The sequence below is a fragment of the Gigantopelta aegis genome, unplaced genomic scaffold, assembly GCF_016097555.1.
Source record: "Gigantopelta aegis isolate Gae_Host unplaced genomic scaffold, Gae_host_genome ctg2811_pilon_pilon:::debris, whole genome shotgun sequence".
Taxonomy (NCBI): domain Eukaryota; kingdom Metazoa; phylum Mollusca; class Gastropoda; order Neomphalida; family Peltospiridae; genus Gigantopelta; species Gigantopelta aegis.
This window is the reverse complement of record NW_024533048.1, coordinates 1-15,881: the sequence shown is the minus strand read 5'-3', so window position 1 is coordinate 15,881 and position 15,881 is coordinate 1. Positions and strand designations below refer to the sequence as shown.

The 15,881-nt window shown below is 36.3% G+C and overlaps 1 protein-coding gene across 1 annotated transcript in view; it reads left to right on the top strand.

Moving 5' to 3' along the window:
* LOC121391674 (adhesion G-protein coupled receptor V1-like) overlaps positions 1-12,672 on the top strand; it is a 57,265-nt gene extending 44,593 nt beyond the window's left edge. Inside the window, exons 19-28 of the mRNA XM_041523221.1 lie at positions 357-462; positions 2,532-2,663; positions 4,005-4,136; positions 4,710-4,921; positions 5,607-5,758; positions 6,981-7,126; positions 8,320-8,407; positions 8,877-9,057; positions 10,318-10,432; positions 11,598-12,672. Coding sequence (XP_041379155.1) covers positions 357-462; positions 2,532-2,663; positions 4,005-4,136; positions 4,710-4,921; positions 5,607-5,758; positions 6,981-7,126; positions 8,320-8,407; positions 8,877-9,057; positions 10,318-10,432; positions 11,598-11,830 — 1,497 coding nt within the window. The 3' untranslated portion in view covers positions 11,831-12,672. The remainder of the gene's footprint in view (positions 1-356; positions 463-2,531; positions 2,664-4,004; positions 4,137-4,709; positions 4,922-5,606; positions 5,759-6,980; positions 7,127-8,319; positions 8,408-8,876; positions 9,058-10,317; positions 10,433-11,597) is intronic.
* The last annotated feature ends 3,209 nt before the right edge of the window (positions 12,673-15,881 follow it).

Genomic DNA, 15,881 nt, shown 5'->3' with positions numbered 1-15,881 from the left:
GTTACCTCCATGCCCGTAATTTTCTGAAAAAGGTATTGTTATTCTGTAGAAGTGAACAAGTATGGGCCGAATTGACGAAGCCTGTTTTTCTTAAACACAGGTACTTGAGCATTGTAAATGTATGTAGTTGCAAGCTTTGTAAATACCGGTCCTGTATATTTTTATTGCAGATTATTGCCTTACAACATTTCATACTTGGGCAGCATATTTTATTTCTTCTTTTAACTTTATAATCTTTAGATCTTTTGAAGGTCTTTTTTCCCGTGACTTTTATCTCATCAAAATATTGATACCAATGCTTTGTCTTACATATCTCAACTATTTTGTAACAGCGAATCAAACTTTTAATGTTGCAGAATCGTGAGCCAACAGAATCATTTGTTATTGCTATTGTTGATGATGCAGCATCGTTTAATACAGGCACCCCGAATCAAGTAACGGCTAACATTCTGGATGATGATGGTAAGTTTGTGGCATTTCACTAACCGTTACCTATGCATACCATGACGATTCGAATTTCAGAATTTCAACCAGAAATCATATATTTTGTCATGAGTGTATTATAGCATGATTGCGATGTGTTGTGGGCGGTTTGGGGCACATGTTTGTTATTAATAAGTTAACCAGTTGCAGCACTAATTATTTGACATTTATTTTATTTCCCTCGTAATGTTATGATTGAAAATGTATGTTTCTGGTAACGTTATTAAAGTTAAAGTTTGTTTTGTTTAACAACGCCACTAGAGAACATTGATTTGTTATTCATCGGCTATTGAATGTCTAAAACTGGATAATTTTGACATTATAGTCTTAGAGAGGAAACCGGCTAAAAAAATTCCATTAGTAACAAGGGATCTTTTGCATGCACCATCCCACAGACATGATAGCACATACCACAAATTTTGATATACCAGTTCTGGTGTGCTGGCTCGAACGCGATATAGCCCAATGGGGATCGATCCTAGGCGTGCACTTTACCACTGGGCTACGTCAAATGTGCCAATATTTTTCAGGTGGTCCGCTTAATATTTGTTTAGTATATTCACCAGTCCAGTGGTAAAGCGCTAGCGTGATGCACTGTTGGTCTGGGATCGATCCACATCGGTGGTCCCATTGGGCTCTTTCTCGCTCCATCCACTGCACTACGACTGGTATATCAAAGGTCGTGGTATGTGCTATCCTGTCTGTGGGATAATGCATATAAAAGATCCCTTGCTACTAATGAAAAAAGAAATGTAGCAGGTTTCCTCTCTAAGACTATATGGCGAACTTTGACATCCAATAGCCGATGATTAATAAATCAATTTGCTCTAGAGGTGTCGTCAATCTAATTAAAATTAGCTCCACTATTACATGTGGATTTAACAGCAGCCCGTTGGAGCTCATGTCCAGTTGACCTTTCATTCGACCAATGAAAATCTTACTTGCAAAATCATGCCAGTGATTTGATAAACAATTGAAAACATTCGGGATTATGCCGAGGGTATACGAAATGATTGGGGGTGAATTACGAAGTATGCCAGAAACTTTCAATATAAAATTTTATATAAAATTCGTTTCACGACGAAAAAAACAACTGTGATGGTATAGCCATAAAATCTGTTTATACTAGTATACAATCCAGAGTTTATTACTGCACTTTTCCCCCTGTTTTTTCAATGTTGAAATAGACCAACAAGTTCGCCTATTGCATAAATAGTCTCGCCCGATATTTTTTGAATTTGTATGCTTCCGAATAACGCTATAAAAGGCGAAGTGTAATTGGTCAATATTTAAATTGTTATTTATAGATGAAATGTCACCTGGACATGGGAGTCCACGCAATGCTGTTAAATTTACTGGTAGACCCAGTAGAGCTAATTTTAATCAGATTGAGGTGTCGTTAAAAACTCCAAAACTTTAAAGTTTTTCTCATGGACTCTTCACGTGTAAACTGATTGTCTGCTGGTAATTAACATGTTATACTATATAGAACTAAATGACTCCATAATGCATCTTTCACATTAAGTCTTTGATAATTTGTGCAGATGCTTGTACAGGGATCGGGGTGGGGTGGAGTTTTTGGTCGAAACACCACTGCTCCAAGATTTGTTTTTCTAACATCACACACCCCACCCTCCGGATGATTTTTTAAACACTCCTGCTATGGTACTTGAAACTGTATTACATGCAGGCTGACACATGAGATTATCTTATAACTTCCATGAACCTTTAAACATACATTGCGTATCAAAAAGTTAACTGCCAGCTAAAACTACCAAGATATACAACTTCATTGTAGCATATCTAACCATCCACTGTAAACTTCGACATACCTGAATTAATGACAGGCACAGCACGGATCCAGGATTGGTTTTAGCGTGGGATATAAAACTATTTATACATGAGTACACACAACCCCCTCCCCCCACCCCCCCCCCCCCCCACAATATGGGCGAGACTACCCAAAACCACCCTCCCTCCCATGATCCGCGGCTGAATGAACAACATTAGTTAATCATTATCTATTGCAATTGTTTGTTCTTTAACAGGACCAGCTACATATGACTGTCGAAGACCGGGCCAGCAATCATGTGCAAACAATGCTCAATGCATTGATGGAGTCTGTGACTGTGGTAGTCTAAGTCCCCAACGAGCAGGCTACAAGTGTGACTATTTGAAAGGTAACTAATAGCATTACTTATTCGATTCAAATTATCTTCATTTGTACTGATAAGAAATGCTATGTCACTATCAATCAACACATTATGAACATATACATTGTCCTTACACTAATTTCACTGGGCTATATGCTGTTGTTGAGTATTACCATACGTAGGGTATAAATCTTAATGATAAAACCGTATTCCTTGATCAAAATTGTTTCTCTGCACAAGGCTGAGTAAAAAGAATGTTTTAGGCAAATTTGTAGATGCTTCCATGATTCACAGTGATAACCGCCACTCCCCTAGGAAATCTGTATCATAATGTGTCTTCCCTCCTGCAACGCCGTTAGGAAAACTGCCACCAGTTTAGAAGACTCAAACATGCACGTCAGACCAACACGATAACTGGCAAAAAAGAATTTTATGTATTATCTTCCCTCCATCAACGAGAGCTTGTTGCTGCATAAGTACTTAAGTCGGTATCTATGAGTAGTAATGGGCCTGTTGGGTTCCATGACCTACTTGTCCGTGATCACGTGACCTTGGTGTGATAGGAGACAATGACCTTGGTGTAGGTGCGTGACCGTAAGCCTTGTTGTGCAGGTGTGCGATCTTGATGTGAGCCTGACCTTGGTGTGCAGGTGTGTGACAAACTTCTATCCTGGTTGACCCAACTGGCCCCCCCTTACTACTTCTATGTCTTTGGCCAATTAAATGAACTGTCGCTGTTATACCCGAGTCGTGTGACTTAGACACGTTTATCCAAGATAGCTTCCAGGAAGAAAGTGAGAAATTGTTGCAACGCAAGCTGTAGAGTTGTTAGAAGAACGTGATTCTAATGATAAACAATAACTATATATGTAGCATGTAATTCTAATGACATAGTTGTTATATTTTTCAAACATTTAACCATTTTGAAATGAAATTTTGAATATTTAAGAGGGAAAACATTTAATTATGTATTTAATGAAATTTACAAAATAGCACTTTAACAAATTAACACTGGAATAATATACTTTAATATACTATAATATAATAACACACACACACACACACACACACACACACACACACACACACACACACACACACACACAGAGAGAGAGAGAGAGAGAGAGAGACACACACACACACACACACACACACACACACACATGGTGCCATTTATCGGCCTTGCAAAACATCAGTCTTCAATTATAATTTCGTCTGGGTATTTATTGGTAATTGGAGTTAACTGATCACCGTTCACCTTTTAGACATGACATTCTGTGTAATAGGAAGGTTTAAAAGTTGTTGCTATATTTCATTTACCATCTGTTGATGGTACACAACAATAACGATGGTATGTTTCATTCGCAGCTAACGTGGATCAGTCTCCGTGCACTTTGTCTACCTGCACGGAATTCGGAACCTGTGTTAATGATGCAGGAACGGCCAAATGTTACTGTGATGCGGGATATGAGGACCCTGACACGTGTACAACCGCCAGATGTAAGTATATAACTAGCATTACTCTCTCTCTCTCTCTCTCTCTCTCTCTCTCTCTCTCTCTCTCTCTCTCTCTCTCTCTCTCTCTCTCTCTCTCTCTCTCTCTCTCTCTCTCTCTCTCTCTCTCTCTCTCTCTCTGTGTGTCTCTCTCTCTCTCTCTCTCTCTGTGTGTCTCTCTCTCTCTCTCTCTCTCTCTCTCTCTCTCTCTCTCTCTCTCTCTCTCTCTCTCTCTCTCTCTCTCTCTCTCTCTCTCTCTCTCTCTCTCTGTGTGTGTGTGTGTGTGTTTAAACAGATTCCATTCCAACTTGAAGATCAATGACAGTTTTATAAATTTGGAGCAGCACACTTGATAATCCGTGTGTAAGACGTTTGCTTACGACATAATTTATTTTGAATTATATTGATATCAACTTCATTGATGTCTATAATGAGTGGCAAGTGGCTCAGTTCCTACCTAACTTGTAACTGACGACATGATTAATTTTCGCATTGGACTAACGTTCTTAAGTTCTTTATATTCAGCCTTTCCAGTGTTAACAAACATTATCATTAAATCAGAAAATGTTATTTTTACAGACCAGGTGATCTGTGGAGAAAATGACATGTCGATTCAAATAAAGCCAATTGGAAACTTTGTGGGGAAGGTTTATGCCCATCAAAAGGAAGATACATGCACATTTGACGATAAGGTTAATCAACAAGGGATGCCATCTAGTTTTACGGGTGGAAAAGCGAAGATCATACCAAATGAAGATACAGCATGTGGAAATACCCAAAGTATTGTCATGGTAAGTATACCGAAACACATGGTTAGAATGTTCTTTACCAACGTTAATAACCGTGAAGTAATTACGTTGCAGATCTGTTATCATTGTAAGACGTGAAAAAATATAGCATGTTGTAGGTAATTACTTGCAAAGGCCCCCACAGTGGCTCACTGAAAATAGTGATGGTCAGCCTAAGAAGGCATTCTGTATGTCTTCATCTTAAAATGTGCACAAGCAGAAATAGAATTAAATTATTTAATATTTGTATCACATTGCATAATTTACATGTAAAGACATATAAATGACACCATTCAGTCTTAGCAGGCTTATGAGATATGTTATATACCTATTGCAATGTCTGAAATATTTTAATATCAATATAATCATTTCACTCGCATGCAATAAATGCAAATATAACAGTGATGTCATGGCAATACTCATGACAGGTGCCACTGGTGGGACAGGACATGCTCACCATTCACGAACACCTGATATCATCATTGTGAATGCATTTGGTCACAGCCTTGTGCTGGGTTTTATTTAGAAAACTAGTCTTATAGTGGCAGTTATCTTTGTGGCGTTGCAAGTAGGATGTATTATTCACTAACGGATCTCCTCAAGAAGTGGCCGTCTTCCCGTAGACGAAGAACCAGATTAATGGAATCAACCAGCGTTAATTTCAATTATTTTCGTTTTCTACTTCCAGGATAATATACTGCGTGTATCTCGCCTCATATACGTGCAGTACAATGTCGACTTTCAAGCTGTGTATGATGAATTTGTGAGAGCAAGATGCACGTTTGATTTGACAAAGAATGTCACACTGGAGTCTGTTATCAGTCCAGTTACAGTGAGGCAGTAAGTGTAAATTACTTGAATATGTTTAATTATACGTGGATGGCGTTTTATACAGTAGCTACTTTGCGTTCATATATGATTAATTCTTTCATTTCATTTATACTTATTTTCGTGATCATATCCAATTAAGGTTCAAGCATGCTGCCTTGAGCACACACCTCGGCTATCTGGGCTGTCTGTCGAGGACAGAGGGTTAGTCGTTAGTGGTTAATGAGAGAGAAGTCAGTGTAGTGGACTTGCACCTACCCAATGAACCCATAAAAGTCGTCCTGGGCGAGTTTTCGGTAGGAGCCGGTACCAGCCTTGTGTCCTATGACTTAATCACCATACCACCGAGGCCGGTATTTATATTTACAAACCGATATATCGAAAAACAACTAAACTGTGTGGGTTTTTTTGTGAACGAAAGCTGAATGTAAAATATATATTTAGAAAAATAAGGCACACACAAATATGTAAAATGCAAACACAATTACAGTTTTAATAAACGTTTTTTGTATTATCAAATAAACGTCAATTGCTTTCATGTGCCATACAAGTTTTATAAATGTTTTAGTACATCGTATATCTAAAGAGTTTGCAAATAGGACATTTCGTAATATACATCTACATGTATATACGTTTGTGGCCCAGATTTGAGAAAGATTACAACATAGACACGAAAAATGGACGATTGTTCTAACAACGGCGTACTCGTATGGGAGGACAAACGTTTTTACAACTGTATTCAATTTTATAAATTCATACATACATACATAGTGTGGGTTGAGCCCCCTCCATTATGGGTTGCTCTCCTCACCACCGATATAAAATCCTGGCTATGCTAGTGCGTTCTAAATGCTTTAAATATTTAAATATATTCTTCAAATATGTTTAAATTGTCATTTGAGATGAAGAATTAAGTAAATCATCTTGTTTTGCTGTAGACATATGTTACTCCATTTGTAATTATCTGACGAATTAACATCTATAAATTAACTATTAATGTTTTCAGGTGTGACGTTTTTCAAGTCATCTTGTTGTATTGTAGATATATGTTAGTGCCTTGTATTTATATCAATATATCAACATCTATAAATTGATCGATGTGCATTATCAATGTGTTCATGGGTGACGTTGTTCAAGCCATGTTGTTTTATTGTAGATATATATTAGTACCTTGTACCTATATCAATGTATCAACATCTATAACTTGATCGAGGTGCATTATCAATGTTTTCAGGGGTGACGTTGTTCAAGCCACTGCCCATGGTGATCTCAATCCGCTTGATCTCGGTGTAACGAAAGACGGATCGGCGATTACTGATAGCACACCTATCAATATGGGAGAGCTACTGATAGTCCGCCTGTCTGTTAGCCCAGCAACACGTATGTTGAATGGTCCTTTGTTGATTTTTGTTGACATTGAACAATACGTAACGAAACATCTTGAAGTTTTAATATCCCTTTCCCTCGAGTAACGTTTTGTGACAGCGAGACCACCCCCACTCCCGCAACAATATTATATAACGCTTGCCAACATTCCCGGCCTTCATGTCCCTGTCAATGTCATGATGATGTGTGAGACTTTCATTTTGTATTTTACTTTGGGGTCTTTAGTAACACATATCTGTTAAAACAAAACGGCCATGACTGGTTGTATTTCACTTTATGCATTAAAATTACGTTGCGTAACTCTTTAACGGGCACCACTTCCTTTCCTCCTAAATTATGTTTTGTCCCACTTTCCCTCTCTTGTCGAGTGCCTTACGTAATTCTCAATCATAAATAATAAGTAGCATACCGCTGTCCGGTAAATGCATTTTGTTTTGACTGAATCGACTTTATTAAAATTCAATATCTATAATACGCAATCTAATTTTTGGTATCACTTTTGTAATAGTTCTTATGTGTACAAACTCGTACGTGTTGTTCACCACGTTATATGACATTGGGTACGAGGTAGTTGGTTGTACATTTAAAATAAAAGTTGTTTTTCCATTTTATTAACTACTGTAGTAATGTGTGTTTTTAATTACAAAAGTTATACCAAAAACGAGTAATATATATATATATATATATATATATATATATATATATATATATATATATATATATATATATATCTGTGTGTGTATGTTTATATACACCCACACACCATATAAAAAATAAGATCGCCTGCTTACAGCTGTACAGCAAATAGCGGATTGGACGTGTTGCGGTAGATCCCAAATATGTGTTAACGGAAATGTCAAAACGTTGTATGTTTCTACCAAAAATGCATTTTATTGGACATTGTAGGCATATTAGAAAAAACTACGGTACAACAGACTGTATCGAAACAGGATACACCTAATTTGAATAAATAATAATAATACACATTAAAATAAAATAAATAAATATGAGCATAAACTTTTGTGTAAACGGCTTTGATGATTTACACATTTGACACCTTAGCTTTGTTCATAACATGATGAACCTCAAATAAAATTTAAAAAAAACAGTGCTTAAATATATATTAAATCTTCAAATATAGAAATGTTATAAAATTAAAAATATTTTCTTTGAATTTTAATTCTTAGAATTTGGAGCTTTGCTGGTTGTGGATGTAACAGTTGACAACAACATGGCTGGTAATGATCTCATTTCGATTGAAATTGTTAAAGACAGGTAAGTTAACATGTGGTATTTAACAACAGTTATCAACAATCACAACTATGAAAAGTCTAAACGTGGCCTTTTTAAAATAATGTAATTAACAGCCTAATGGAAAAATTCTAAATTGCCTTTTAATAGCCAAGATTAGTTTTAAAATGATTTTAAAAACCACATTCTTTAAAAATTAAAAATACTATGAAATTATTGTTAATCGAGGTATACTGTTATTGGAATTTGCCTAAACCAGCCTTTAAGACATGATGTTGAATTTGGCGAATTTATTTCATAATTAACTCACTAGATCGCATTCAACATTTAATATGTTCATCAACTAATAGGTGTTTTCTTTTGTTTCGATAAAACTAACTAAAAATCGTTACCATTTCAGGAAATCAAATTTCTCAAAGTTGTAACATTCTATCATATTGCTAACTGGATTTTATACCATTGTTAATAACTGATATATCCTTCTCATTTACAGTTGCTACAGGGATGTGGCTGGTATTATGTCTCCTGAATCTACTCTGATGGTTACACCTCAGAATGGAGCACTTCAAATTCAGTTTGAATTTCGACCTCCCAAATTTAAAAATTCCAATGATGTCAGAATACGAGTTGTTGCAAAGCTCTGTCCTACAAGTGACACATCAGCATGCGATTTGGTAAGTTTCATAAAAAATAAGCACATTAACCTAAATGAATTATGTTTATATGTTTTATTTTATTTATATTTTCAGTAAATATATAATTGTAACTAGACAATGTGTGCAGGTACAAACACAAATCAGTTTACTACTAGCTTTAGTCGGCAGTTTCCAGACTGTGACATTTCCATTGTCACTCAAAAACATTTCAGTGAATGTCCATGTGAATTACAGCCAAATCGAATCTACTGGAATGTCGTGACAGAATGAACATCTACTTCACAAGATAAGCAATAGTGTTTCGGTGTCATACATTTCATCCTAAGTTAAACTTGCTGTCATTTATATTATTCCTGAAAACAATATATACTGATGCAAACAAATAAGGGAACACTTGGTATAGTAGATCATATTTCAATCACTATTTGCACAGTAATGCTTCTATAAAATACACAGGTGTAATTTGGGATAAATGTCGGTAATGTGATATTGAATGTCAACCCACACAGTTAACTCTTTAACATTATTGATGAGGGTTTTGGTTGCAGTAATTTCTCTTGTTAGTGCTCATATTAGGCATCTGGAAAGTGCAACCAACAATGGATGTTTAGTGAACTAATATTAATTAATAAATTAATGGTGTCAAAATTTGATTTCGACCCATACTTATATATAAACCAGTGACAATACTGATAGTGTATTACCAGATACACATCAAATAGTAATCCTCGATATTGCTCATATGCATTGATGGAAAGAAACCAGGGAACACATGACATTTCATATCAAACGTAATTCATTACAATATAAATATATAATGTGGGATTGATTGTCACTAATATGACAGTGACATGGTTAACGCCCTGACACTGTGCATGGTTAACGCCCTGACACTGTGCATGGTTGCAGTCATCATTGGCTGTTACTACTTGTGTGGACCATGTTTTCCTCCCATCAATATATTTGGTTTTTCAGGGTTATATTTTTGCTAAATTGTAGGTTAGTCCCCGTGTGACAGATCATAGAAGGTACACTAAACTATAGAAATATAATAGTCTACCAGTGTGGTACTTTCCTTGGCATTTAATGCATTTCATGTATCTTTTAGATACAGTTTTGAACTTTGAGTGTTCATAACGTGCATTTGGTGTCCTTTGGTATCGTTAAAATATAATTATTTAACAAATGTTTTAAATAGTATCTATTTGAGATTTTCTTTTTTTTTAGTTTGTCCAATGATTTTAAACACCCATGCATATGTACATTTACTGTTTTCAGCCAACTTGTACCAACAAAAGAAGAAAGCGATCAACTGACAAATTCGGCGACAAGACTGTGGATGTAGTGTTCAAAGTATCCGATGCTCAGTCTGACAAGAAGTTGACAGATTTAGGTAACATTGTGTATATGAAAGATCCACTACAGGATGTGTTCTCCCACTCCACATATCGTTTCTTCGTGCCTGGTTATCTAGAAAGCGTGCCCTGTGACAACTCAGTCGATTTTTAAAACACTCTAGATCACCAGGGACGGGACGTAGCCCAGTGGTAAAGTGCTCGTTTGATGCGCGGTAGGTTTAGGATCGATTCCCGTCATATTTGTTTTCAGACAGTGTTCAACAACTGGTGTAACAAAGGCCGTGGTATGTACTATCCTGTCTGTGGGATGGTGCATATAAAAGATCCCTTGCTGCTAATCGAAAAGAGTAGTCCATGAATTGGCGACAGCGGGTTTCCTCTCTCAATATCTGTGTGGTCCTTTACCATATGTCTCACGCCATATAACCGTAAATAAAATGTGTTGAGTGTGTCGTTAAATAAAACATTATTATAATCAGTCTCTTTATTACCTGTGGTAATTAGATCTAATCGAAGTTTACCAGATTCATTTGTTAATCCCATCATCTAATGACAGCTAACTTTGTGTTTCCAACAGCTTTAGTTATCTACGTCACTTAAATGTGTTTTCACAAGACCATGTATTGTATTATATCTTCCCCCAGCTCCTTGCATTGTGATTTTACATAATTGTATAAATAATATTTTCATATACTTACGTTTTGTGACACCCAATAGCCGATGTGTATTTTTTGTTAAACATTAATTCATTAATTCACAAGACCATAAGGGCGGGGTGTAGTGAGTCGCAGGATCGATCGCCTTCGATCACTATGGATCCACTGCCTATACCAACCAGTCATCCATGACTGGTCCAACAAAGGTGGTAAAATTTACTATCTTGTTTATAGGAATGTGCAAACAATAGATATATTGCTGCTTTGTAGCTTGTTTTTTATCACAGTGGTTTTTGTCTTTCTTTCTACCCTGATCAAATGTTGAACTAATTACCATAGTCAGTGGCAGATCTATGGTGGGTCCCAGTGGACCGCTCCCCAACCTCAATTTTGCGACAGTTATATTTTTATTTTATGTCTTCATCCCAGGATCCCCATCGGGAATGTTTGTGTCCACGTGAACGGATTTTCTGGATCCACCACTGATAACTTATAATATGCTGAGGTGTCATTAAATATATCTTACTTTTCTTTTCTATTGCAGGTCCGTACATAAGGCCAGGCTCATCCGATAGCTCCCAGGCGATAACGTGTGAGAACCAAGTGGGAACTGGTGTAATAGCCGCGATTGGAATGATGGCAGTCCTCCTCCTACTCTTCCTCGTCCTCACCATTGTCCTCTTCTTCCGTCTCATGAGACGACCGGCTCACACAAAAGCTGAAGATATCCCTTCGTCCGTGACACTACCAACAAAGGTCAACTACAGCTACAGTTAGACCCATTGCCTTGAACAACCGATCTTCAATTTTCCAAAAAACTTATTTTGTTTTTGTTTAGAACATAATATCTATCAGAGTGGTGGTTTTAGAAAGTAATGCTCTTAATTAGAAAGTAATATCTATAATGACTGTGAAATAGAGAATAAAAGAACATATACAACCTTTATATCAACGAAAAAAAGACATGTCAATTTAAAATATCATGGACTATGGTTTGCGGAAACACAACTTGTGTTGGATGACCATACAGATTAAGACCAAACGTTTTGTGCCCAATGGACATTTCTATATTATTAATATATCAGGCATGTTACTGTTGACTAGTTAGAGGAATTAGACAACCATACCTTTGACTATTGGTAATAAAAATAGTAAGCTTGGAACAGTTTACAGCATTTCACTGACAACCAAGATGTTAACATTCTTAAGAATCTTTGAAACTCTTTTCACTGAATGTTTTGAAGGTGATAAATATATTTTATGTCTACTATATTACGATATAAAAATATTATCTTATCATATAGTTGTTTTCCTTGATTAATTCTTTGAAATCATCAAATAAAAAACCTTCATAAAATTGTTTAATGCACATAAACGTCCCGTATTTTTTATTTTCAACATTTAATATTTTTCCTTTCCTTTTAACAGTTTACATGCCTGATGTTTGTACCTGCTCATTTACTAGAATACCATCATAAATCATAGTGCTTATTTAATATTTTCATCAAGTTATTTATGTATGTAGCTTTATTTTGATTGCCACATAGTTTCTAACTTACATTCAACAATGTTACAAGATGAGACTTTATTTTATAAATGACATTGTATTTGAAAAACAATACAGCACTTAGTTTTCAGATTTTAATGGTGCTTAATTGATAATTGGTAGCACATTATTATTATTTTTAATAACTTTCCCCAATGTTATCCAGTAAAACAAATTTACGAATGCCCATGCATGTACAAACCCAAACACTACAGTGTCTTCTATAAATATATTGATACGATTCTACTGTTTCAGGCAAATATTTATTTAAAATGTAAATTTGTTTCTATTTAAATGTATAAAATAAACTTTTATATAAATTTTCAATTATTACAATTTAGTTAAGACATTTAAATACTAATTAACTTTTAACATGATTAGCTTTTGGTTGATTACAATATACAAACGTTTTTTTAATGAAAAAAACAGAAGAAGCATTAAATGAAAAATATTAACTTAATCTTGTGACTAATCATATTCTTAATCATATGAGTAATGCTTTTAATGTATGCTTGAATGACTGGTTTGAATTACCCAAACTGATTTATATTATTCCAGAGAAACATTTTAATGTTCTTCAACATATGCCAGCTATGAGTACTCCAGGAACTAGCCAGTTCTAACAGGTTATACAGTCAAACTTCGAAAACTCAAAATTGAAGAGGACGAGGAAATTGTTCGAATTTCAGGGAGTTTCAGTTTTCAAAATTAATACACGAGTTCAAACTTGAAACTGCATTACAATTGAATGATTTCGTTTGATATTGTAACAAGCGTGCGCTTCACAGCCTACTTCTAAACTGAAAACTATGCATCCCCCAGTTGAAAGACGAGTTAATATATAACTGTCACCGTACCCTACCCTACTCCATCTCACCCAGCTGTTGGCATCTTCCAACGGCTGTAGTACATTAATTTGCGTATATTGTTAAAGTAAGTAAATAACAAAACGCATATATTTGGGCATATACATGTATTTATTGACAAAAAAAAAAAAAATAATAATGAAAAGAGAGTGAATTAATGAATGTTTAATGACACCTCAGCATGAAAACGAAAAAAACAAAAACCAAAAGAAGGCATTTACATATATATATATATATAAATACCAGGACGTGAATGAAGTAATTTTCGTTTAACACCACTGCTTTCTTTCTCCAATCGGGCTATCCTCTCATTCCAGGTCCATTCACCAGATTTCTTGGATGACACTAAAACAAAATTTCTAACATAACTAAATGACTGGTAATGGACGTGAAATTATTACAATTGCTCTTTGAAGTTAACAAGACTGTGTCTGCGATCTATTATTATGCAATTATCACCTTAATCCCCGACACCCAAGGCCAGCCGAAACGGGCACGCTTCTCCTCATTTACCTCATGGACAATTCATTCGTCTTTAAAATACCAACAACAACGACAGCTTAATCAATCCACGCGTGTCGAGTTTTAGAGGTGCATAATCTATTAAATCTACCAAAGAATTAGTTTGAGAGATCGAATTTTCGAAGTCCGTTATTACTAGTTTGTATAGCTATTCGGCCGGGACCGTCGGTTCAGTTTGAGAGATCACCGGCCTCGCCATCGGACTACAGGCTGGTAGGTACAGGATCCGCAGCCCGGTTCCCGCTCCAAACCCAGAGCGAGTTCTTAATGGCTCAATGGATAGGTGTAAGGCCGCTACACCCTCTTCTCTTTCACTAACCACTAACAACTAACCCACTGTCCTGGACAGACAACCCACATAGCTCATGTGTATCCAGAACAGCGTGCTTGAACCTTAAATGGGTATAGGCACGAAAGTAAGTTGAAATGAAATTGAGAGATCATAGTTTGAGTTATCGAAGTTTGACTCTATATATATATATTTGCTATATTTATATATTTCAGAAGATTATTTTGTACAATAATAAACAGAGGTTTGGCAGCAAAGGTTGTTGTTATTTTGTGTCAGTGTGAAGGTGAGCGTAGTGCTGTGACTCGTTTGAAGGCCACATTATGAATATAGACACCGAAACCCAAGATGGTCATGCTACACAATCCATTTCCTTGGAGAAATGTGATTCACCTTCCAACTGTTTTAGTCTAAAATAACTACACTTCCAGAATAAATTATATTTAGACTAAGATTTTTAAAATCCAAAATGGCTGCTATACTCTATGAGCTATATATGTCTTGTTAATTTCTTAAAAAACAAAACAAAACAAAAACTTCAGCTTCCAAAATTAAGGATCTTTCAACTAAAGTTCCGAATTTATCTGTAATAAAATAAGAATAATTTCACATCCTCAAAACATGCATATTTCAGTATACGATATCAAAGAACCTAAAACGGTTAAATTTGGTGATAACAATGGACCATCATTTTGCATTGCTTAAGAAGGAATTAATCCTGACATTGGTCCGTCAAACTCATCACACACACGCACGCACGCACACACACACACACACACAGACACACACACACACACACGAGGGTTCTGATCGCAAATGACGTTTTGGACTAGACTTGTCTTTATAAGACTACAACCGGCCTCGGTGGCGTCGTGGTAGGCCATCGGTCTACAGGCTGGTAGGTACAGGGTTCGAATCCCAGTCGAGGCATGGGATTTTTAATCCAGATACCGACTCCAAACCCTGAGTGAGTGTTCCGCAAGGCTCAGTGGGTAGGTGTAAACCACTTGCACCGACCAGTGATCCATAACTGGTTCAACAAAGGTCATGGTTTGTGCTATCCTGCCTGTGGGAAGCGCAAATAAAAGATCCCTTGCAGCTAATCGGAAGAGTAGCCCATGTAGTGGCAACAGCGGGTTTCCTCTCAAAGTCTGTGTGGTCCTTAACCATATGTCTGACGCCATATAACCGTAAATAAAATGTGTTGAGTGCGTCGTTAAATAAAACATTTCTTTCTTTTATAAGACTACAATGAACATTCTATTCATTCGTTAACCATTGATTTACATAAGCGTACGAGACGGAGGCACGGGGAACAACGCCCCCCCCCCCCCCCCCCCCCCCCCCCCCGTAGTGCTGGAGCAACACCTCAAATTCGGGCAAAACGTATACAAATATTCGGGGAAAATTTGCAAACCTGAGACCTTTTTACCAGGTATTTCCATCATTCTACCCTCAAAATAAGTTGTAACCCATGACAAAGTGTGTAGTGATTCGTTTGCTACCCTATATAGGCGTACATTTATTCATAATAACATTACCACAAAACGGCTATAAAGGGTTGCAAACGAATCACTACGTATGTTTACATGGATTAGGCTTACA